Below are 24,475 nucleotides of genomic sequence, written 5' to 3' on the forward strand. Positions count from 1 at the left end.
TTCAAGTAGTGACATTAGCTCACTGATACAGATATAATTCACCTACTTTTTTTCCCAGACTCCACAGGCATCTCATTCTCAGATTGTTTACTGCCAACCTTACTTTGCATTTCATTTCTAAATGTCTGTCCACTGACAAAGGGAAACAATCCCAGCCTTCAATTCTGAAGTAAATTACTTTATTACTTATCAGTGAATGAATATTAACTTTTTTTTTATGTGGCCCTTCATGTAGGGGAACAGAAGGTTGCTTCTTGCCCATTTCAGAATGAGTGAGTGGCAGAGTATGCACTGCCAAATGGAAGATTTCTTGGTATTATAGAGCTTCCTTAGTCCCTGGCAGACTGACACTTCTTCAGTTTCAGATTGAAAGAGCCAAGACCACAAACAGTATGAGAGGCTACAGAGCAGTGGTTTTCAACCTGCCTAGATATGAAGAACTAGTATGTTTTCCAGCAGAAGTGGAAACACTAGTATAGCAAATTTACATCTTCTGACAGCAGGCTTACCTTTTCAAGCTATTTTTTCCCACCTGTACTTTAGCCATAGTCCTTGGGCTATTGTAGACTCCTGGCTGAAAACTACTCTGTTGTGCTGGTTACCCACTTGAGGAATATAATGTAATTTATATCATACGAGATTTGTAAAACACAGGGCTTCCTGTCATCCTGTATCACTTGGTCAAATGTCCAACTCTGTACGAGACACATCTCAGATATTAATTTTGCCAGCCTACAATAACTGGCAGGACAGTCCCACACAGGTAATCTGTCTATGAGTGGAGCAGCTCTGCATTACACTGCTGCTGTGCCCTGCAATGAGGGAGTCACCTGCTCAAGGCTGCCTTTCATTTCAACATTTACTGAAGTCATGTGGCTACTTCTAAACATGATCCACAGGAAAACCATGAACTTGTATTCCCTGCCAGACCCAGTACTCATGAAGCCCCAGAAACCAACCCTGCCTCCTATTTTGCCACCTGTTCCCTGAATACAGACAGATTCCTACCATTCCCCAACAACATCCATGATGAACTGAATGCCTCTCAGCATTTTGGTTTGCAGACAACAGTAAAGAGCAGCCTACAGGGAGTGCCACTCTAAATCCTTCACAGGGATAAAGGCTGTAACTCCTCACCCATTAAACTGCAGCTGACTGGGCAGTAACTTGGTTCATCAAAACACAGCTCCTTCTTTGGTTTAGAATCATTACGTTTGCTTTTGCTGTAAATAGTTTTTCTACCTACAGAAGCTTTTATCCAGTCTAGGAGGGTGTACATGATGGTAAAACCGTTGTAACACACATGGAATGCACTAAAAAATAAAGAGTATTGCCCATTCATTAAAACTCAACAAAAGAGAAGTCCTCCACACTCATGGTAATTAAGACTGCAGAGGACCTCTAGCAAGAGTAATCTATAAATACCAGCATGTTGCCTGATATCCAGTAATAATAATTTTGCATAACATTTCTTTTTATCCAGGAGAGTGCACTGAGGATTTCTTACTTTTCTTCTGTTTTCTATGGTGTTAAGAAAACTTTTCTCAAAAAATATTTCAGTGCTCCAGCCTAGATACAGGTGCATTATTTGTATTTAGTTTATATTTTCAGGAGAGTGGTTTTAACTTTGCTGATGAAACTCTTGCAGAGCTGTGGGTATTTTTAAGAAACAAACAGTTAAATTAGTTGAGATGACCCTACATTAAGCCATTTATATGGCTCATTTATGAGCTTGATACATTCACTTCAAAAATATCTGAGAAGACAAAAATGAATAGAAATCATCAAATATTTACAATGCCTTTTTTTTTTTTAATCTGAGGTGGTCTTGCAAAAAAGCTTAAACTCATTTTTGCCCACAACCCTTCAGCTCTGTGCTCCATCTAGAAGGTACAAAAGTTACTAGGCTACAAATTTTGCTACTATGCAAGAGTTTAAGATGATCAAGTCACATTTTGTTCCTGTAATGAAAATTTAAGCTTGCTATAGATGTTTCAGCAACTCACTTTCATTAAGTTAAACCTTACTAAACCTGTGACAAAATAATGATGATACCCTAAATGTGGGCACACGAACACTGTCTGAAACAGTTCACAGCTCTAAAAGCTGTCTCCATCAGGACTGTACAATGATGAAATGTGGAGCTATTTTCAAGACGCCAAAACAGTTGGCAATTTTGCTGCACAACTCGGAATTCAGGCACAGCCTCTCTCAGCTTCTTAACAACAATTCTGTCTCCACAGCATGTAAAGTACCTGCCACGCAGTTTTGCTTGGATGTACAGACTGAATGGTTACCTTTTTTTTTTTTTTTTTTTTTTTTTTTTTTAAAAGCATGGACCTGGCCAGTATCAACAAGAAGCCCTATATGTTGGTGTAGTCGATGGATGCAAAAGGGTTTTATTTTCAAACAAATACCATGTTGATGTAATTTTTTGATTCCAGCTATTTTATTCCTGAAACAGAGAATGCGATCCTACTGATACATGCTGACAGTTCTAAAATTTTATCCTCAGAGAGAGTGCATCAGTTATGATGCCGACTCTCCTCAGTCTTTGAAAAGGCCATGCAGAAATTAGTCTTGTGAACCGGAGCCCTATTTATCACCAGAGAAAAACAATCACAGAGAAAATCTAATAAACACTGGTAAGCAGCCTTTGGTTTTTGAGCTGTGGATGTGCAGCCATTGTCCAACAGGGACATAAATGTACAGATAGTGAACAGTAGCTGGCAACCCACTGGCTTTTCCATCATCATTACCCCTTCCAGACTCTCAAAACATTTCCCAGACTCTTTGACAACTAGAGAGGTAAGCAATACCAGGAACAGGAATTAATGAAGTTACACATTCATCTTTGCTGGACATGAGGGTTAGATGAGGGCCAAGCTGTACAAAACACCAATTTCATAGTGAGGGAAGTCCAGGAAAAATGCTAAGGATTAAATTTAACATTCAAATCTGAAAAATACCATTGCTGACCTGTGAATCATCAAATATTTTCATTTATAAGCTGTGCTCACATCTGATGTTTGGACAAGAAAGGGAGATAGGGCAAACGGATGCAATTTCAGCTTTGCCATGAAATCAGACAATTTGGCTCCAGTGTTCAAATATCCTGTACTAGAAAGCACACACAGCTTCCATTAACACTATTAAATGAAAAAAGGATGAAACTGCAGATACAGGAATAATAAATAACATGGGCATTTGCTGTAAATTGAAAACTGCTCATATTCATAGATTGGAAATCTTCCACTGGGAATTTTAAGCAATCATATTTGTTCATTATGTTGGGGAGAATGTTAGGTAGAGAGAACCAAAGAATGCCTACAACTTCTGTGCAGTATTCAAATAATAATCTATCTTTGACAGAATGCACCACAGAAAGCCAAACTGTACAACTGCACTGATCTCCTCCCCAAAAGCAGAGTGATAAAAGTGGCTATGTTTAAATTATTTAAATTGTTTAATCCTGTAGACCTATTTCCAATACTCTCATGTAGATGATTTCTAATGAAATGCCTTTCACGACAATGTTATTTTATTATGCAGAGATAAGCAAAATGCAGCAATGTCTTGCCTAAAGATTTGATTAACAACTCAGTAAACCGTTTTGCTGTGGTTTTTTCTTTTTTTGTTTGTTTTTGGTTTTTTTTTGGTTTTGTTTTGTTTAATTGGACAGTACATCCAACATAAAACCAGAGATTTGAGATGTCACGTCTTGAAATGTTTTTCATGAATTTCACATGCTTCTTCCTTCCTCCTGTCTTTCTAGAAAATCCCTATTTTAGGACTGTCTCTGGGGTATACTCACAGTATTTCCAAATATATAACCAGTAATCCAGAAGAGAACACATTATAACATCCTTGGTTATCCACTGCAACAGGGCAGCAAGGCCTGTCTAGTTAACTCACCCATAAATAATACAGGACGACAGCCTCAGTAAAAGGCTCAAAAATGAAATAATAGGGTTACGGGTGTTTATCCACAGCATCTGATTTAACAGTGTAGTCATCTGAAGTTCAGTCAAACATCCAAGTCAAGCTTTTTAAAGCACCTATTAATTTTTCACAACTGACTTGATACTCTCCTTAATGAAATCTCATTTTCAGAAAAGTGTGAAGGTCCGTCATTCCGAAGATGCTGTTAGCCAAAAACTCAGGTTTGTAGGGTTTGCCCATGTAGGGAAGCACAATGTGAGGCTCCTGTTAAACCACATTAGATGGGAGGCTGCAAAGAGACAGGTGTACACAAAAATTACCTGTTCCTGCACTGTTCTTTCCCTGCATTCTGAGCATGGCTAATCTCCCGTCTACCACTGTAGAAAAAAACCATACTTATTTCCTATTCCTGTTCTGAAGATGTCATTAAACACAGTGATTTGAATGAAACTTCTGGCTCAGGAGGTCTTTAAGTCTCAAGCTGCATTCTTCCATTTCATTTTTTTTTTATAATCTACTGTAAGCATCTGTTGGCTACTGTCAGAGACTGCACATCAGGGTAGACAGATCTCCAAAATTGGTCTGGCCAGCTTGCACACTTTTGATACTAAAAGATAAATACACATATGTAGGGACCAGATTTTTTACATCCACTGTAAACACTCCTGATTTTGCTTCCCTGTATTGAGCATAATTTAAAAATCTTTGTATATGCCATAAGCACAAAACATGAAACTAACTGAACAACAAGGAGAAATTCTCAAAAAAAAAAAAAAATGGTTTAGGGGATTTCCAAAGATCTGATAACTAGGCAAACAAAACTGACATTCAAGAAAGTCTGTCCATCTCCACAACTGGCACAAGTGACTTTTTACAGAATTTTCTCCCAAGTTCACATAGAGGTCTAGTAGATTTAGCATATAAAGGACTTTTAATTGTGTTTAGTTTGTGCAATTTGGTGATTCAGCCACTAAATTAAAAACATTGCAAATGAAATAAAGGTACGATCACAGCCTAGCAGTGCTTCCTGAGTAGGACGCACTAAGAAAAAAATGTAAATTAAATTATAAAAAAACATAAAACTGAGACTGAGAGGATGAATTTCATCATAATCCAATGATAATATGGCAGTTTAAAAATACCTGGCTAAATTCAAAGTACAAGTTCAGAACATTCTTCATTAATATCAATGGAATTTGAATCTCACAGCTGCAGGCTCTTTGCCCTGATACACCTCATCCAACTTTGTAAATGCCCACACCTGTGTCAGAAAGAAGACTCTTCAGATTTATCCGACTTAATTTTGTCTCCGATAACGCACAGCAAACTGCATGAAGGAAACTTCCCTCCCTCAACCATAAAGGGAAAGCAAATGGTTTAAATGGGCTGATCTGTACTACTGAGATCCACCTTCGGAAAGATGAAATCCACCCTCTGTCCTCCTCAGACAGCCCTGGAAAGCACAGGAGCTCTGTTAATGCACCAAATGCTCAACAGACAGAGCCAGCGCCTGCCTCCCTCCCAATATAACAGACGTGATTTATTCTGAAATTTAGGTCTCTGAAGGAGTGCAGAGACCATAATCAAGCGCTGAGCACAATCTCAATGTTGAACTAAATGAATTATAGGGTGTATTATTAATGATTTTAAGTGACTGACAAGTGTTTGCCTGAGGACAGACAAATGCAGGAAGCCAATCTTTGTATTGATTCCCATGTTAGTCTTGCAGTTTGTGACCCCAGAAAACTTTAAAAACAAAGGCAGAAACATGTTTTCAAATTACCACAGGAAAAGTAAAGTAATCCCACCCCCACCAGTCAAACAATTTTACAGCCAGCAGACTGCACAAAACCACATGGAGGAGATATTTTTAATTAAGTGCAATATAAGGAAAATAATGGTTACCCGTATTCAGTCCAAACAATTATGAGCAAAAGGGCTTTAGTTTTTTAAGTAAGCCATTTAAGAAAGGCTTACTGTTTTAAACATAGGCTGTTTCCGATTATAAAGTAGAGCTTTTAATTAAGATTAGTAAGGCCTAATTCAAGCTATAATTTGGTTCCTTTAGTTAGCAAATGTCTATTAAAACCAAGCAATTAAGGTTAAATGGGTTGAAGCATTTAAAGCACTCCCTCCTGCTTCAAATACTATAATAGAAAAGACTATGTCAGGGATTAATTCAGACCAGAAGACATTATTTATTGCCCTTAAGTTTTTTACTTCCTTGTTGATCATAAAGTTTATTGAAGAAGAAACTCTTGGTAAACGAGGTTTTCAGTGGAACAATATGTTGTTAATAGTTTAAAAAACAAAATATAAAATACAAATTCTGCAGTTTTATAAAGTTTGTTCCTACTAGGGTTTTTTCCTTAAGTTCATAAATATCAAAATAAGAATATGCACTAAACTTCCCAGTGGTGTATTTCTGACTTTTGACGGTTGTGCTCATACTTGGCACAGTCTTAAGCATAGATGTTGTTTGTGTACATGACAGATAAAGGTCGAAGTAGACTATGATTTGTACTACTTGCATAAATGGACTTCTAAAGCATTCCCATCTCACCTTCCATTTCCCATTCTTCTAATTTTCCCAGCTTCTTCAAAGATTTAAATTCTTCATGCTTGGTCCCATCTTTAAGATCAAGTTATTTTAGCAAGTTCAAGCCAACTGGGGTGAGCAAATCAAGGCTGTCTTCCTGGGGGCACGAGAGCCTCCCCCACATCCCTGTGCCAGAGCCCATCTCCAGCAGGACCCTCCAGTAACCCTCACACTCAAACCTTTTGGAATCTTCAGAACACCCTCAAATAAATCAGAGTTTTAAAGACAGCAAGCTTTCCTTTCCATCAAACAGGAGACCCACAGAAAATGCTGTGTGCAAACAGGACCACTCAGGTGCTCCCACAGCTACAAACACTGGGGCTTTCCTCAGTGAATGGCAGCATTAAGGGAAACATGCTGGTCCTTCCAGAAAGTGTCCCTCCCATCCCCTGAGTCCAGACTCCGGCTAACTCAGGCAATTGTATCAGGTAATCCTACTCAGGATAAAGACTGATGTTGTGGGGCAGGCTACAGCAACTGTCTGTTGCCTTCCATACAGAGCACCAGAACACTTGTCTTAAAAACAGCTCAAAACTGTGACTAGTATCTAACCATAACATCAATATTAATGCACATCACTAAGAGCTGATCAGCATAAGCAGTACAGGAATGTATCCCAGTAACTCTTTTCTAGTTAACTCTTGTTTTTGTGCAGCAAAGTCCAGTGAAAGAACTCAGAAATGTGCACTGGAGACTTCTGTATTAACTCAAGGTAAAATGTATCATTAAGCTATTCTAGAAAATTAATACTACTGCTGTTGCTATCCTGAATAGATTTCTGTGCATTTCCTATTTAGAATAAAAGCTGAAGCTTTTGGGTTTTGCCCTGTAAGACCACATGTGATGCAGTCAACAGATATTTTTTTATAATGCAGTTCTTACACTGCCCACAAGAAAAAGATTTTTTTAAAAAATACTTCAAAACAGACAGTGAAAGCATGCAAAGTGCCAGAAGGGTAAAGAAGAAAAATACCTTTAACTTACACCAAGATGTGATTGTTAATACAAAACTTAAGGGACAACACCTTAGAGTTTACCATACCACAGAAAAGTATTTTCATAGTAAACAATCATAGTAAAAGAAGTTGTTTCCACTGTTAAAGCTTTTGAGAAAACTGTATTATAAAAGTTTCTCTATTCTGAAGTCAAAATCTCCTTAAATGTAAAACTGTGTGTATACAGAATAAGCTGCTGCCATTTTCACAAAGTGAAACATTCTATACCCATTGAAACAGACTACATGCAACCAAAGCATTTTAGTATTCAGGTTTTTACTTCCAGACAACAGGCTGAGGTTGTCTATTCCTCTCTTATGCCCATTCCCTGGCTCACTCTGACAGCAAAACAGTCAGAGGTCAGAGAAATCCTGGCAGCCCTCCTTCCCTCATTTGTTTCCTGCACTCTCAATATGTCTGCACGCTCCCATCTGAATAGAGGTAAAATTGCTTCCTTAGGAATTTAAGCCAAGCAAAAGCCAGAGGGTTCCACTTGTGTCTGCCCTCCAGCAGCCAGATAACGCAGTTATCCCCCCTCATGGCTTTGGGTTTGGTCTGCAGCACAGTCAGAGGAGACTGCCTTCCCCCAGTGTGCCCATGCGTACAAAGCCACCATGAAGGCCCTTGGGAAAATCCCAAGAAAAACCCCAAATCAGGAGCAAGAGCGAACCGTTCAGAGCACCTGCCTTTGCAGAGCGTGCTGTACCAAGACCTGCACAAAGATCGGGGGAACTCCACCACTGTGCAAGCAAGAATTGGGCTGCTTTAAGAGAAAAGTGGCGTGGGGCACGGAAGGAGATGCAAAGAGGAGCTTTGATCACGTGCATCTTTAGACAGGTTTGGCACGCATCAGGAAAAATGGAAATTTCTAAATAAAGTTGGACTTGGGTACTTTGTAGTTAGAGAAAAACATTGGCAAGTCTCCAAGTCACAGGTTTTATGGACTCCTTTTCCAACAAAGTTCTGCAAACAGAAATTGCAAAAAGAATAAATGCACAACTCTACCTGGTAGAGACACTGACATCTCTAGAGGTATGAAGTCAGATATCAAATTCCTTCCATGCATGTGCTGCCAAACAATTTAGATATCATTACCTGGCCTACTTATTCAGCAAAGCAAATACCCCACTTACCTCAACCCTTTTCTTCCACTCTAACAGGGAGACTGAAAGTTCTGAATGTGACCTCTGCTTCCAGATAATGAAATCAGAACAAAGGCACTTCAGTGCAGTTCCCTTCTTACAATAGCAAGAACTAGAGTACACAGCAGTAACGCCCTGTTGTATTTTCATCAATGATACGTCCAACAAATACCTATTTCTGCAGAGGTTCCCCTTCTCTGAAGCACCTTCTGCAGCAGCACCACCATTCTCTCCAACATTACTAATCACCAGTTTGGTATTATGCATTGCTCTTATTTTTTTCCCCTCAGTTAAATTTTTGATACTCTCTCACTATGATGTTAAATGTAAGGATTGACAGCGGTTCATGCAGATTAAGGCATGGGAACGATAGTATGAAGCTTAGTAACCTCACCCAGAGAGAGTAAATGAAAACTGGCTTTTATATTCTCTGAGATAAGAGTGCATCTGCTTAACAAATTGATTGTAAAAATCAGAACAATCTGAAAGTTGTTTATTTAATATTTCTGATTCTTTGATGGCTGTACTGTAAAACATCGTCAACAGGTGTGAAATCATGGTCTTAAATTTGATACATCTATGGGTCCTACAGCATCAAACAAACTGCACTAAGTTTAGGTCTAAAGCATGTGCAAGATCAAGGTCCTAAATCACCTTTTTAAATGATCCAGATTTTTTTTTAATTCCTTGGTCACTGAAAGAAAAACCATGACCTTCTACAGGCTCCAGAGAAGCAGCAATTTAACATGAAATAAGGCAGCAGCTTCAATTTAATAAAGCACTTAAACAGAATTACTTTAGAAGGTAGCAATTTCTTAAGATTAAGCACATGTTTGAGTACTCCGGTGATTCGTGGCACTTGAACAAAAAAAATCTTGTGACTGTAAGGTAAGGGTATTCTTTTTGCTCAGCATCTTTAATGCGTACAAAAGCCTTGAAATTTCAAGGGGGGTCTGTCAGACCCTATATTCAGTTTCTTATAACTCTGCCAAACATTTACATATTAACTACATTTCTTCTTGTAAGGCATCTGCTTTAAAGTAGGTGGTTTTTTTTTTTTTTTAATTTGAAATTTAAAACAAATATATATATACTAAAAAAACTAAGGAAAAAGCCCAGGAAGTTAGCTTCTTTCTAAAGGGATTATATGGAAAAATCACTTCTTTGCTACTTCCCTCAACTGCTCGAACAGATTTAATACTCCCAGATTTTGTTTCCAATAAGGCGTCAGGGAGTTACCTTTCAGGAGATTTCTCAGTACAGAATAAGATGGTCAAATTACAGCCGAAAATTTACTGAAGGGAAAAATCGTCATCTAAAAATTCATTAGCCCCTTCCATTCCCCCAAGAATATAATGAATTCGAAACACAATAGGCATCTGCTGAAATTTAGGCAGCTAAAGTTTCCAAAACGTCCTTCTTGGTAGGTGTTTTTTTCAACCTTATGCTGTAGTTTCACACCACAATGGCTCCAGAAACGAAACCAGATTAGGATATCTATTCACTTTCTTCACCACCACCTTCTCCCTGCCATGTGTCTCAGCTTCTATATCCCAGTTCACTGACTTCCCAGTGTTACAGGGCTACACTGCACTTCTTTGTGTTTTCTTCCACTTTGGGGGGTATTATTTCAGTGATATTCTTCACAGAATAGCCCCCACATCAATTGCCCCTGTACAAAAAAAAGCACCATCAAGGAAAAGGAACTTCCTAAATCAGTGCAGAGGGAGTACGACTCCTTTTGCCACCAAACTCACTGCACATTTTCCCCACAAATTCCTGCAGTGCATCCTCCATCCCAGGACTGCCTGAGGTTTGTCCAAACCTGCCTTGCATTTAAGGCTCACAGCTATCCTGGGCTAGAACAGACTGGGACTGGCACCATGGGAACAGGGACGGGATGGTATCCACCATCCTCTTCCTCAGGTACAGACATGATTCCCATTACCTCCTCAGCATCCTGACAGCATGGATGCTCATGAACAGAGTGGATGCTACCTGGCTCAAATGCAAAGGAGACAAAAGCAGCATTAGTGCAGCTTTTTTGGGCAAGGGAGCAGCAGGAGGTCACAATCTCTGCTCCTCTCCTCTGCCATCATCCCAGCAGAAGCTTCCTGACCATGTCCTGCATCAGGCTCAGATCAAAGAAAGTGTATTTCAGCAGTGCAGTGGACACAGATGAAGACAGTGCCCATAAGCAAAGAGGAGCTAACAAATGATGGCAATCAACCAGGCAAAGATGTTTTTCCAGCCAGACACAGAGGAAAGAGCTGGGGGTCTGCAGGGGAAGTGCTGAGAGGCAGGTGAGCTCTGAGCTGCTGATGGCAGCCAGGAAAGAGGTGGAGAGAAGGGAGAAAAAGCAAGAAAAAAGGGGAAATCTGAGAGCAGGTCAGAGCTGTTTTGACTTAAAGGTGAAACTCAAGGGAAAGGACCAGTAAGGGGCACTTAGAACTTACAGCTGCCAGTTCTCCAGGCCCAGAGGTCTTGCTGTGGGACACTGGCTCTCAGAACAGTGCTGCTGTAACTGCAGCAAGCCCCTGAGAGGACAGGGGAAGGAAAGCTAAATGAAATAATGGAAAATACATGAGAAAAGAACAAAAGAGAAGCAGGATTTGCAGTAGGGAAATGACAAGGTTAAAAGACAACTGAGTACCAGAGTATCCAAGACAACAAAAGGAAGACTGCAAGGAAAGGGGACTGCACCAGAAGTAAAGGGGACAGGCGGGAAAGCAAGGAAAACTGGTTAATATCTGGCAGATGTAAAAAGAATCAAGGCAAAAGAAGGACAGACCTATTGAGCGTAGTACATTTCGTTTATGCTCCTTCATTTCATTATCATTTTCCTGGCAGTTAATTTACATTGCGTATCTGGGTGGAAAGAAGTTCCTTCTAAATACCAAGATTACATCACCCCAGGAGGCCACCCTGGGTTCTGCAGCTTAGCAACTGTTAAGGCTGATGAAATTTTATATATAAGTTCCCAGAGTACCCACAGACCATCCAGCAGACAGGGAGCTTATCAACTATTTAGAGAAGTGTCCTTGGAAAAAAAAAAAAAACCTCTTTTTTTTTTCCAAATTGAGAATTACGTGTAATGCTGTTGAAGAATGAGGCCCGTATTTCATATGGGATGGTATTTGTTTATGCAAAACATAGTGATAATTGTATCCAATAAGCATTTCTGGAGAGGAAGGAAGAAAAAAAAAAAAAAAAAAAAAAAAGTTGGAGTGAATGTTCTTTTTCTAAGTCAAAATGGAAGATTTCCAAAGTGGACCACCGGGGGAGCTGTTCACTGAAGCAGCATTATGGGCTGTCAAAAAGCAGCTCTGAGAGGTAGGACAGGGGAGAGAGAAAAGGGAGAGGAGAAAACAATAGGGTTCGTGACACATGGGTACTGATGGCCCTGGGAGCAGTTAAACAAGGCATGTCAGCCCAGCTAAGGGATGTTCTGGTTTTAGCGGAGGAACTACTGAACAAAGTTGGGAAAATAAAGCAATTTGAATAAATAAATAAATAAAATCAAGGCTCAACTCTGACCAAAACAAAAGCCCTATTCACTGAACAGAAAGCAGCATGAAGGAGGAAAAAGAAAAAAGTTATCATGAGCTGTTAATTCACTTAGGCCACAATAAAATTATGATTTAATACAGAATGTTCTGAGGAGTATTTTCTTGCTGCTGTTTCTCCACTTCTCCATCCCCCGAGAAAATTCATCCCCTGGTGCAAGTTAGAAAACTTGTAAGTCAGAATTGAGTAATAAATAGCGCCAGACAATTAAAACAAAAAAGGAGAAAGAAAAAAGAAGAGATACAAAAGGCTTCAGAATTCACTTCTGGAAACACTTTTATCAGCCTAAACAAGGAAAAAAAAAAAGTATCAAGCTAGCCAATGAGAGGAAGAGAAAATAAAAAGGCAGTCAGCAGCTCAAATCAAAGAAGCTAGTTTATATTCTCTCTCCTTCACTTTTTGACAACATGTACTGCTTCATTGTGAAAGCTGCTTTCAGTGAAATCAGCACAGAGGCACATCCAGAGTAAAGCCATAATCTGTGTGAATCAAAGTGGGAAGGAAGACTTGACCCTGGAACAGAAATCCCCACAGAATGTGGAGGCGGCAGAGTGTGTTGCTCTGTGCTCAGGTGGCTGCTGCAAGCCAACCCCACAAACCCAGCAGCACCGACTTGGAGACCAGGTCACATCTGGAACACAGCCTTTAGGGGACAGTGACATGAACTTCAACACACGACATAAGCACCATCTGCCAAGGTATTGCAGTCCCAGAAAGCACAGCAGCCTCAGCACCTAATATCCACTGCAGACCTCATTCAGGGTGCTCAAGGGAGCCCCTGAAAGTGTTAATTCACCTTCTACTGCAATTGGAAGAGCCAGCAATCAGGAAGAAGTCACTTAAGCTGCCTTGTTCAGTGGTATCACTCCTATTCTGCAGAGACAGACAGGACAAGTCTAAGCTCACTAGAGTTGAGCAAGCACCAAGATGCCCGAGATTCAGAAAACAAAGGACACCCAACAAATGTCCCAGCTCTCACAGGACATCACTGAAGATGACTCACTTAAGGAAGAATTGCTGAGAGTGGATTGATGGGACACCACAGAGCTCTTAAAAGAAATGGGATCATTTTTCCACTTAAAGGATATCCAGAAGCACCTTACTTACTTATCCCTGCAGACAAAAGGAGGGTCTAGTATGAGATACTGGATTGGGAGCTGGGAAATGAGAAGGCTGGAAAATCCTGTGTTTCCAGGTTGATTGATTCAGAGCAGCCCCGCCACAATATTTGGATTCACTTTTGAGGAGCATGAGAAGAACACAACAGGTATTTCAAAGACCGTAATAAAATGAAAACCCAATGAGTGAGACCATGAATGAGCTTCTTAAGGAAATGAAAGATAAAACAGGTCAACAAGATTAAAATTATAAGGGGACTGTTAAGTCAAACCTGGAGAGTCAATCATTATTATTTAAATGAGAATGATGAGATATTTTTCTAATTTCTAAGATTAATTTAAAATCCACTAAAAACAGATCAAACAAACAGGTACAAGTAGGAATTTGGCTTCACATCCACAAAACTACTGAAGATGATAACGACAGGTCAGAAGGGCTAATTGGTCTGCGTTTCCAAATGGACATATGCAGAGGCTGAATATACCTGTGATTGAGGCAGGAATGGTTTATCTTATTTTGAGATGGTACCACACTTCAATCCAGTGAGGTGCTACCACCGGGGCAATCCAGAATAAGGCCCCTCATTGCAGATTATCACCCTCACCCACCTGTTTATCTAGAATGATTATTTACATTAAGAAAAAGACTACAAATACATCAACACATAACCAACTTAAATCACTACAACTGCACAATCCCACTCACCTAGCAGTCAAGCAGAACTGCTGCTGATATAGCACAAATTTTCAACGTGAGCAGAAATCTGAAAATCACCCTCTCAGGGCAGACTCTACCAAGACACTGCCACTGCACGTCTTTGTTGCCTTCAGTAAGAAATCCATCAATATTACAAAGCTTCACAGGAGAATTAAAAAAAAAAAAGGAAAAAAGTCCAGCTGAAAGTTGTGAACGTTTCTCTTCTGCACAGAAAGTTCAAGAAACATTGTAACAGCTGTATGAGATCAATTATTAAAAGAACTGAAGCAGAGGTCTGAAACTACTATGAAAGACAGTAGAAAAAATGCTCCAAGAGGAAAATCTCAGTCGATATGGGAAAGCACAGAGTAGAGTTTAACAATCCAGAAGCAACAGGTCCCAATAAAAGGGTCCTAAGGGTCCTATATGTAAGGTATAATCCAAAAGGAAAAAAACCAACAGCTAGAGCAGCTCACTGAAATTACAGTCTCACTGAGCATAAAAAGTAGGCTAAGGAAAAAAATCAATCTATAAAATAAACACTAACTGAATATAAAATGGGCATAGGCAAACATCAACTAACAACTATACAGAGTATTTTAACCATTAATGGCATGAGAGTTTGGAGTAGTCAGAGAAGTAGTATGGGGTAAAAACCCCAAACAACTGGGTTGTTGAGCTAAACCCCTTCACACACCGTTCACTGATGGAATATCCTACAACCGCAAACACACAACATTGCACTGGAGAAAAGAACGCTCTGTCAAGGCATAAGGAACCACAGGACCTGGAATCCTTTTGAACCTTTCAGAATTTCCATTGCTTTGACGCATTTTTGTTGAGATATCAACCGGTGGGGAAGCCAAAATTTAATGTTGAGAAGGTAAGGACAAAGTCCTACAGATCGTGAAAGATCATGCCTGCAGCTGAATCCAACCCACTGCATTTGAGATCCTGACTAAAATCACAATGGGGAAGACTTCTTAGGTAATAGCAAGTGTGCCAGGGCAAGCAAATCAAATAATTATATATTAATGGATTTTGTATATTGACTACAAATAGAGAAATACTTTTTTAAAGCTTATCTGGGTTGGACACATTATTCTGTCCTATGAAAATGCCAGCTAGAGAATTTGCATTCAAGGGATATTGATGATATGGGAAAATATCATGGCAATGCTGACCACGAAGCTTTACAAAGCATGACCGATACCTGATTAAAAAAAAAAAAAAAAAAAAAAGGTCAACTGCAATCTACAGAGGGAAGCAGAAGACAGGACACAAGAAGAACGAGGAACTCTTCTGTCTGGAGAAACAACTGTGCTCTGTGGAGAGAAACAGGTCAAGTGGTTCAGGCAAGAAAGCCAGCCAGAAAAAAAAACCAAAAACAAAAACAACCCAAAGAAAAGTATCTGTGAACTGAAAAGTCATCCTCAATCCTCATAAACTCTGGAGAAACCCAGGCCAAAAGACATCTTGAGAGAAAATCAAAGTTCAGAAAGAAATTCCCTACTGAAGAAACTTAACAGACTGTCAGGAAAATGTTTCATTTCCATATAATTGCTGCTAGAGTTCTCCACATGTCCTTAAAGAAATATTTGTGTCCTATGTATTACTCCCCACCCTTCAGCTCACAGCAACAAACCCTGAGCAAAACCATGCACAAGTGGCTGGGCTCCACATTTACTGCATTGGCCTAAGGATCCCATTATTTAGAAAAACTATAAATAAATGCACAACTGTAAACAAATACATATTGATATGCTAGACAAGTTTGTACAGATATGCGCTTCTAAGAATCATCCAAAAAATGTTACTTTCCATACTATATCCATTGCTCTAAAATGGATTTTCAGTGAACAAAAGCAATACTTAAGACTACTGTTTAAAATAAACAAACATGCATATTTCTAAATTAATTGCAATGCCTCAATACAACCTAAATCTGCAGCTCACTAAAATTTATCGGAATGAATTTGACAGTACGATGCCTTTAAGCTCACTGTACTGTATGAATGGCAATTCTACTCATTTAGTAACATCTGGCTGTATGACAGAGCCTGGGCTATAAGCGAGTTAGTTATGATATAATGAATGTCTGAATGTTCTTCAGATCTGAAGTAACACTGGTGGATTGCTACAAACTTAGCCAAAGAGGCTCTTCTGTATATTATCTGTACAAAATCTTGTTCTCACAGGTAACTAGTTTCACTGATCAAAAGGCTTATTTTGAAAAGCCCAGTTATAAAGACTGGGCTTTAGAACCAAGACAAGAATAATTTAATCACCCAGTTTTGGTTTTAGCTCAACAAAAACAATCCAGTGGGTTTCATCTCTATTACAAACAGTCACCTCTATCTTAAAAGGTAACTTCTAACAGCTGATCACTGAGGTTGTCTTGTGACAGAATACTAAATACCAATCAATTAAGTGAGTCTGTTTATTTCTGTAGGTTTTGAATACTTCACCTCAAGATGCAAAATCAACCCACTCTCCACATACAGCAGGTCTGAGGAAGATCTTAGACCAGCCACTGACCTTTTCTGAAGCTTTCTGCTTCTACCAAAATTTGATATTAATTACCAACTTAAGACATGGAACTGATGCAAAATCTTTAGAACTGTTAACATAATACTGTAGAACAAAAGTTATACATCATGCACAGTAACACCTGGTTTAGACAGTTTACATTACCTGACCAATGCTGAACATCCAGGCAGAACGTGTTGCAGTTTGCCCCAGTTTACTTATCAGACACTAAATTCTAGTAGCTATGGGTTTGGCATCAGACATAGATGTTGCACTTTTCTGTACATCATTGCAAGGATCTATCTTGTTTTTTACTACTTAGTGAGTTTGGGATTTTTTTTTTTTTTTAATTATTATTTTTTTACTGAGCCAAGGCAAGTCAGGCAAAGAGCTATATGTGTGTTAGACAAGCATGAATATAAGCCATGTCTACCTCTAAACAGAACCCAACAACTAAAATATGAATAGTTACAGCTAAGGAAACTTTTAATGTATGAAACCAATACAAGTACCAATGCCGAGCATGCTGTAACCTCCATGGCTGTGGCCTTGAATACATTTTCTCAGAGTTCTGTAGCTCTTTCCCTGGAAGGGACGAATACAGAAAGAACTGGAGCTGAATGATTATCCTGTTTGCTAGAAGGAAAATCTGGCCTCCAGAGGAACAGCAGCCCAGATATGCTAGAGCACCAAAAAGTGGACAGAGTTTGTCAATTTAAGCCCAAGACAGAAAAAATATGACAACCACAAAAATGCTTTCTGAGGGCATTTGAACAAACATTTTGGAGGTCTGTGGAGAATATGTGGTTTCAAATTTTTGTAGACCTAATTAATTATTAAGTCTTCAATCTTTTTAATGGACTGGCTATAGTTGGTTTTTAAAAAGCTGCATTCTGCCACAGAAGGAGAGAGACTCGGAAGGAAAATGTTATACCTACTAAGCATCTACAAGTGGGGAAAAAATAACAATCTTGCAACTTTTATTTGGAAGGCATTCTGCTGTGATTACAGTATTTGTTCTTTGCACTAGAGAGTCTTTCCACTGAGATTCAATAGACAAGATGGAGTGCATACAATCTGAAATACACATGGACACAGAGCCTAATAAGACCTGCTATGTCTCTTTAAATTACAAGACTGATGTGAGGACATAGAGAAGTAAACTAAGTTTTTTCAAGTCTGCATAAGCACAATAATCTGAATGCTTCCTTTTAAAATAACGTTCCAAGGACTAGAAATACACTATCACGACACACTGTAGAGTGTCAGAGAGAGGCAAACTCCAGCGTCCTGTTTGAGTAGGTACAGAAAAACACCTTCTGTAATTTGTCTGTGGAAAACAAGGCCAGTCCTTTCCATCCGCTCTCTGCTGGGGAGCTGCCCAGGGGCCTGGCCCATCCCAGTCCATCCCACCCCATCCCCACGTGTTTGGCTCAGCGCTTTGAGCCCCAGGGACAGCAGGCCCAACACCATCCAGGAGGAACTGGTGATACCAGAGAACGCCACCCCCTCACACCCCCTTTTTTATTTTATTCTTAAGAGCAGGCTGGCAGGCACAAGGTTTGCGGTGCCGGACAATTAGCAAAAGCAGCAGGGGGATGCTTGCCAATAAACACCCAGATTTGAGGTTAAGCAGCTGTAAATCTGCATTAATCGTTTCAGGAATTCAGCTATTTACAAAAGCTTTTAAAGAGCAAACAAATAAGAGAAGAGAGGGGAGAAGAGACCAGGAGAGGAGCCGATCTGTCCTTACCTTCACACTGCTTCCCTTCCCCTTTGTAGCCCGGCTTGCAGATGCATTTGTAGGATTTGGGTGTATTTTGACAAATTGCGTCGATGTGACAGTCATCCGTAGCTTCGGCGCACTCATCAACATCTGGAAGCACAGAAGGAACCCCAAGGGGACATATAAGAAGGGAGACCTGAGACAGAAAACATCATGGACAGATACTCCCCTTGAAGCTGTTTGCCTGCTTGCCTTCCTAGTGTCATGCTGGAAATGAGAACATCTACGGATAAATAACTAAACCAGCCAGCATGATATTCTCCTCAAGTCACTTATAAGCACTGCTCCATGGAGCTGGAGGGACTCGAGTTCACATTTCTGCACTATGAATGAAATAGTTAGACACTAGAAATTAGCTTCTGCTGTGTAAGTCTGCTGTATAACTGGAGACCCACATCTTAGTAAACAAGAGAACACTTAAATTACCTGTAAGAGAAGAAAAAAACACCACTTGCATGTTCTAGCAGGGAGATTTTCTTAACTTATAAAGATAGACCCTAGTTTAAATAAACTATGCTGGTAGGGGAATGGGAAAAGGAAATATTTGAACAGCAAAACCACATTAATACTTTTTACTGAGAAGCAAAAAAATAAATTAATGGAAAACCATATGAAACTCGGTAAGGTAGAGTGGAGGAAAGCAACCTGCAATAATATCATCTACTTGAACTAACTCATTTAGGAGGAAGAAAGTCCCAGCAGTCGTCCCGGCCCCTGCTCGGGTAAATCTGACTCTGAAAGGGGATCGCTTTTCTTGTTTTCAGAGTAGGAAACCTTTACAAACATTTCAGTGACGGGCATTCGTTCTCTCCCTCAGACTTAAAGAGGATGGGGAGGGAGGAGGATGAGACAGAGCCGATACCTGGCAGTCGTGGGAATGTTAATGAAGTGAGCATAGGGAAAAAAACCCCAACCCACCAACCAACAAAAACACAACAACAACAAAAAAAGAAACCCAACTCCGACCTACTGAGGGCTGGGGTGTGCTGGGAACATGGGAACACTCACTTAGAGCCCTGCCCCAGCTGCTCCGCCCCCCGCACTGCCCGGAGCCGCTCCCGATGCGCGGGGCTGCGATGCCAGCGCACCCCGGGCACAGCGGCCCGCGCTGCCCGCGCCGCTCCTCCCGCGGGATTCCTCCCCGCCTCTCGCCACAGCCACGCCACGGGCTCCCGGGGAGCTCGGGCAGGGTGAGCAGCCGGAGAGGGACCCGCAGAGCTGCGCAGAGCACAGCCCTCGCTCCGTGGTCGGGAAGTACCGAGGAGACGGGTGCTGCCGAGGGAGGCGGATGGCATCCAGCGAGGGGCATGTGCGGCTGATTTCGTGCCAGTTAGATTAACAGATTCTCAGAGAGGTGCACTAAAGTGAAAACAGATTTACTGTTATCTTGAAATCCCAACGCTAAATGTTTCAGACACTCGGCCATCTCTAGTGATAACACAGAGATCCTTCAAAGTCACCGGGAGCAGGAGGGGGCTATTTAGAGAGGGGAGAAATAAGCAGACGTTGTAGCATGGCACACAGCAAAGAACTTCTCTGGGAGGTGCAGAGCGGGGCCGCCCCGCGGGGCACCTCTGGAATCCCAGCGAGAGAACTGATCGGACTCTATCTGTATTGTTGTTGTCGTAGAGTTTTTGTGGTGTTTTTTTTTTTTTTTTTTTTTTTTTTTTTTAAGAAAGAGGGGAACAGAACACCGAGCTCCGTAGTTTTCCGGACGAAGGCATAGCTGCTGTAATCTGTTGCCTTCTTTCTTGTCCATTCGTTTATTTTTACCGCTGAGCCAGTTCAGCTCTAGCTATGATTTACGTGAATTAGCTTAGGTGCTGCCCAGATCAGGCACAGATTCAGTCAAGCACAAAGAGAAAAGAAGTTTTGGGGGGCTTTTTTTTTTTTTTTAATACTTTGGTTCATACTTTTGAGTCAGTAAACCGGCACCCATCTCCCATCAAGACCAGCAAAAGTGACAGCTGGACTCTTTATAATGCCGTCAAAAATTCAAACTACATTGAGCCAAGGGGGACATTTCACAGCAACCAGAGGATGCCTGGGAGTCAGGCGTGAATGCCAATGAGTCAAATGAAAGGGCAACACCAAGTGTGAGCCCCTACTCTGCTCCACATCTCACACTGCGCTACTCGGACTTCAGGAACTTCTAGGCTGACTCCGTTCATTTTGTTACATTTAAACTCCTCTATCCGAGGAACTGGGATTTTTTTTCCACACCCTCCCCCTCCCGCCTGCCCCCGCTCGTACTTCACCTTAAAAGATTTCTCCTCGCACAACTTCAGAGCCCGCATACATTTCTTTCAGAAATCACTTTGGGCTTGCAACATTCCAAAGCAGATAGGAGGGGGGGGTGTTTGATTTTTTTTTTTTTTTTTTTTAAGAACACCGAAGCAAAGACAGAGTATAATTACACCCATTGAACTGATACGAGCGCCGCTGTTAAAAACACCAGGTCTTTGGGTTAATGCGCACACAGGGAAAACCTGTGAAGATACCCCAGCCAACGCTTGCTCTGCGGAGTCTCCCGGGCTCAGCACAGACTTATCTCGTAGGCGCTCAAGGAAAGTAACTTTTTCTTGCCCATCTCTCCCTGCAGAAATCCCTCGGCTCCGGCTGCGTCAAACACGCGATAAAACGACTCCCCGCCGCAACTTCCAACACCCCCAGCGCTACGAGCGGCGAGAAGCGACCTCCCCCTGAACACCTTACAGCGGGCGGAGGAGAGCGGACAGACGCGGTCCCCCCGGGGCCGCGGCTCCGCGCCGCCCGCGCCCGGGGAATGCTGCAGGGCGGCGGAGCCCCCTCTTCTTACCTGCGCCCCCGCTGCCTCCCGCCAACCTGCCGGCCCAGGCGAGAGCGAAAAGCAAACAGCAGCGCCGCGAAAAGCAAACAGTGCCCATGATAATGATGCGATCCCCGGTGCCTGTCTGCGATAAGGGACGCGCTCGGGGCCGGCCGCGCGGAGCCGCCGGCGCTGACGCCCTGACAGCGCCCCGCTGATTCGCCGGGGCTCCCGCGGCGGGGGCGGTGCCGGGGCGGGCCGGGGGCAGAGCCGCCCCCGCCGCTGCCCCCGCGCCCCGGGGAGGGGGTGCGCTGCCGGCGGGGAGCCCGTCCCTGCCCCGGGCGGTGCCTGCGGCGCTGCCGCTGCCGCTCCGACAGGTAGGGCCGGCAGGGACCCGCAGGGACCCCGCAGCATCGCCGCCCTCCGCGCCGCGCCCGGGGCCGGCCCCGCCAGGGGATGGACGGACGGACGGACGGACACCCCCCACGCCGCGGCTGTGAGGGCAGACAGGCCGGCGGACACTGCTCATCTCCTTGGCAACCGCGGCCAGGGATTCTTCCCCCCTTCTCGGGTTCAGGCTAAAACACAACTTTTTTTTTTTTTTTTTTTTTTTTTTTTTCCCCTCCCCTCCTAGCTTCGACTAACTCCTCTCCCACTTGCCACGGGTCATCACCAGCCGCTGGCTTACTCCAGCATTTTGAGGGCTTTGCTGTGGAGGCCAGTGAGCCTTTCCAGCCCTAGGTGTGCTCCTCCGAGCCTTTCCCTCGGGCCAACCACGGCTCCGCAAGTGATCCCTACAGCCCTGGCAGGGAGATCCTCTCCCCAAAATCATCTCCGCTGCAGACGGACACGTGAGTGTTATTGCCACCACCACCTTGGAGGCGAAAAGCCTTCACTTTTAAACCCAAACATGAGACATTTCTCCCCTCCCTGACCCTAAACACTTTCAGGCTGTCTTTAAAGGGCTGAAATAGCTGGCAGACATCCCTCGTTACAGCCTCTTTGCTTTGCACCTTTCTTTCACGGGTACCCCACAGCTGAAATGCTTTGCCACTTTAGGTTGTTTCAACTCCTAATTCCCCCTGAGAGGCTGTCGCGTATGAATTCCACTTGTCGTCTGCAAGATAAATACACCCTGTCATAGCCTTGGCTGCCTCTTTTTGACAAGTTCCTCCCAAATGCACGTATATGTCAGTACAATACACTTGCCCAGACAGTAGCACTATTAAGTACTTTTAAGCTCGCAGAGAGGGGAAGGAAATGTAAGAAGAGTTGTTCAGCCCAGCTACGTGTTTAGTAAAACTCCACACCACGGTCCTTATCCTCCAATAAAACGAAACCACTACCGCACGGTGCCAAAGCTGTTTGCTTTCTGCGTGTTTACACCTCTACTTTGGGCATTCCCGTCCTTAATCCCTTAGGGGTGGGGTTAAGGGCATTGCTGTTTGAAATCCGGACGCTCATTTTTTTTCTGTGGGACCCGGCTGAGGCGCAGCGGTGGATTCCATGCCCGACTCTTCCATGGATACACCACGGCAGTCCCCGGAGGGAGCACACGGTGCCTTGGAGCGCCACCTCGTGACCGCCACCCAAGGGCCACTCTGTTCCCAGAGTCTGGAAGAGCGAGTTTTGTCCTAGGTGAAAAGTAAGGCTAAATATTATTTTTTTTCCTCCCTATTTGTTTCTTTCAAGATATTTCCCAATGGGCCTTCTCATTCAATTTCATGGAATCATACTAAAATTTAGCATGGGATAAAAAGTCCAGAAAATTTATATTTCATGAAGGCATCTGCTAGAATTGTCTAAAAATCAACTATCTCAACTTTAAAAAAACCCCACAGTGCAATAAAGAAATTTGCTAAGCAGAACAAACAAACAACAAAACAAGAAACCAAACCTTTCACTGCCTTGGTGACTTGCTCTCTGCTGTGCATTAGAAGTGTCATGTTAGCTGCATCTTTTGAATTACAGAAATCACCACACTTGTGCCTGACTCTATACATTTATAATCTATAACACCTGTATGGCACTCTAAAGGAAGTTCCCCCTTTGATCAAAATCTCACATTGTCTCTATATATCCTCATACACTCCAAGGGTGGCATATAACTGAAGGCTAGAGATCATTCAGATCAGGTGTCCATTTTCTAATGAGCTTGTTGTATATTTCCTTAAACCAAGATCCTGACAGATAGAATACATGAGGAAGTACAGAAGCACTGTATTTATCAAAATAGAGCTTGAGCTGTAAGTCAGGATTATCACATAAAATAAAGAACATCATCTACAATGTCAGGCTGAATATATCCAGATGGGTCTTTTCAGTCTTCCTTGCTAAGGGACACACACTAGAAAAAGGATCCTTGTATATTTCCATCTTTTCCACCTGTAATTATGTTCCTGTGCTTGGTTATAATGATCTAACATCATCTCTATGTCAATTCTACAAATGATTCTACGAAAAATCTAATATTAGAAGTAATGACTAAGCAGCTTCTTCCGATGCGGACAGTAAAAGCCAGATTCATGACTGTAAACCTGCTCTGGGTAAGGGAGATAAGCAAGAGCTACCCAGGCTGCAGGTGGAGCCAGCCTAGCCTGGAGAGCACCTCCAGTGTTTCAGCTCTCTACCAAAGTACTTTAGCTCTGTCTAAAAAACTTTGGGCAGCATGTTAATTGGCATCTAATGTTCTTCCATGCTAATGCCCTTAAAGCTTTGGTGACTATTCCAATAAAATAATAATAATAATGCTTAATAATGAAAGAGGTATGTTTTATTAGGATCCATCTCTTTACAGAATAGAAGGTCCATGAAAAGCTGCATATCAGGCAGGAGCACAAATAGAACTGTGGCTGCAGAATAATACTCCCACCTCCTCCCACAGATATGCACCGTGCCAAAAGTGCTCTGAAAAGACAGAACAGCATCTGCAGAATGATCTGGTTTCCCGGTTTGCTATTTATGAACACCTGTATATTGGGGCTACTGCTGCCGTGGGAAGCAGCACAAGCTGTTGATAGTTCTGAGAATCACAGCAGTCACACAGCCTGTGCAAACTTGAACCAATTCCTTTACCTCTGCATTTCTGTTTCTTTTCCTTCTTTCTGTCCCTCTTGTCCATTTTCAGTGGAAGCCCACTATAGCAGGGCCTTTCACTGTATTAATACAGCACCTCTCAAAATAACATACTAAATTTATTTTGTCTGTCTCCCCAATTAGGGCTTTCATGAGGCCAGTGGGGCACATAAACTGACCCTTTTAACTCCAGTTCATCTCTTTTTCTGAACTGTACTTCAAAGAACTGAGGGAGAC

The 24,475-nt window shown here is 42.0% G+C and overlaps 1 protein-coding gene across 2 annotated transcripts in view; it reads right to left on the reverse strand.

The window, feature by feature from the left end:
- SCUBE1 (signal peptide, CUB domain and EGF like domain containing 1) overlaps window positions 1–21,358 on the reverse strand; it is a 190,369-nt gene extending 169,011 nt beyond the window's left edge. Inside the window, exons 1-2 of one of the 2 annotated variants that reach the window (XM_040062022.1) lie at window positions 21,194–21,358; window positions 18,343–18,465 (exon numbers count right to left, since the gene is read on the reverse strand). In XM_040062022.1, coding sequence (XP_039917956.1) covers window positions 18,343–18,465; window positions 21,194–21,281 — 211 coding nt within the window. In that variant the 5' untranslated portion in view covers window positions 21,282–21,358. The remainder of the gene's footprint in view (window positions 1–18,342; window positions 18,466–21,193) is intronic. The other variant, XM_040062023.2, reaches the window with a different exon arrangement.
- Window positions 21,359–24,475: the final 3,117 nt, after the last annotated feature.

The sequence above is a fragment of the Hirundo rustica genome, chromosome 4 (assembly GCF_015227805.2).
Source record: "Hirundo rustica isolate bHirRus1 chromosome 4, bHirRus1.pri.v3, whole genome shotgun sequence".
In the NCBI taxonomy this organism is placed as follows: domain Eukaryota; kingdom Metazoa; phylum Chordata; class Aves; order Passeriformes; family Hirundinidae; genus Hirundo; species Hirundo rustica.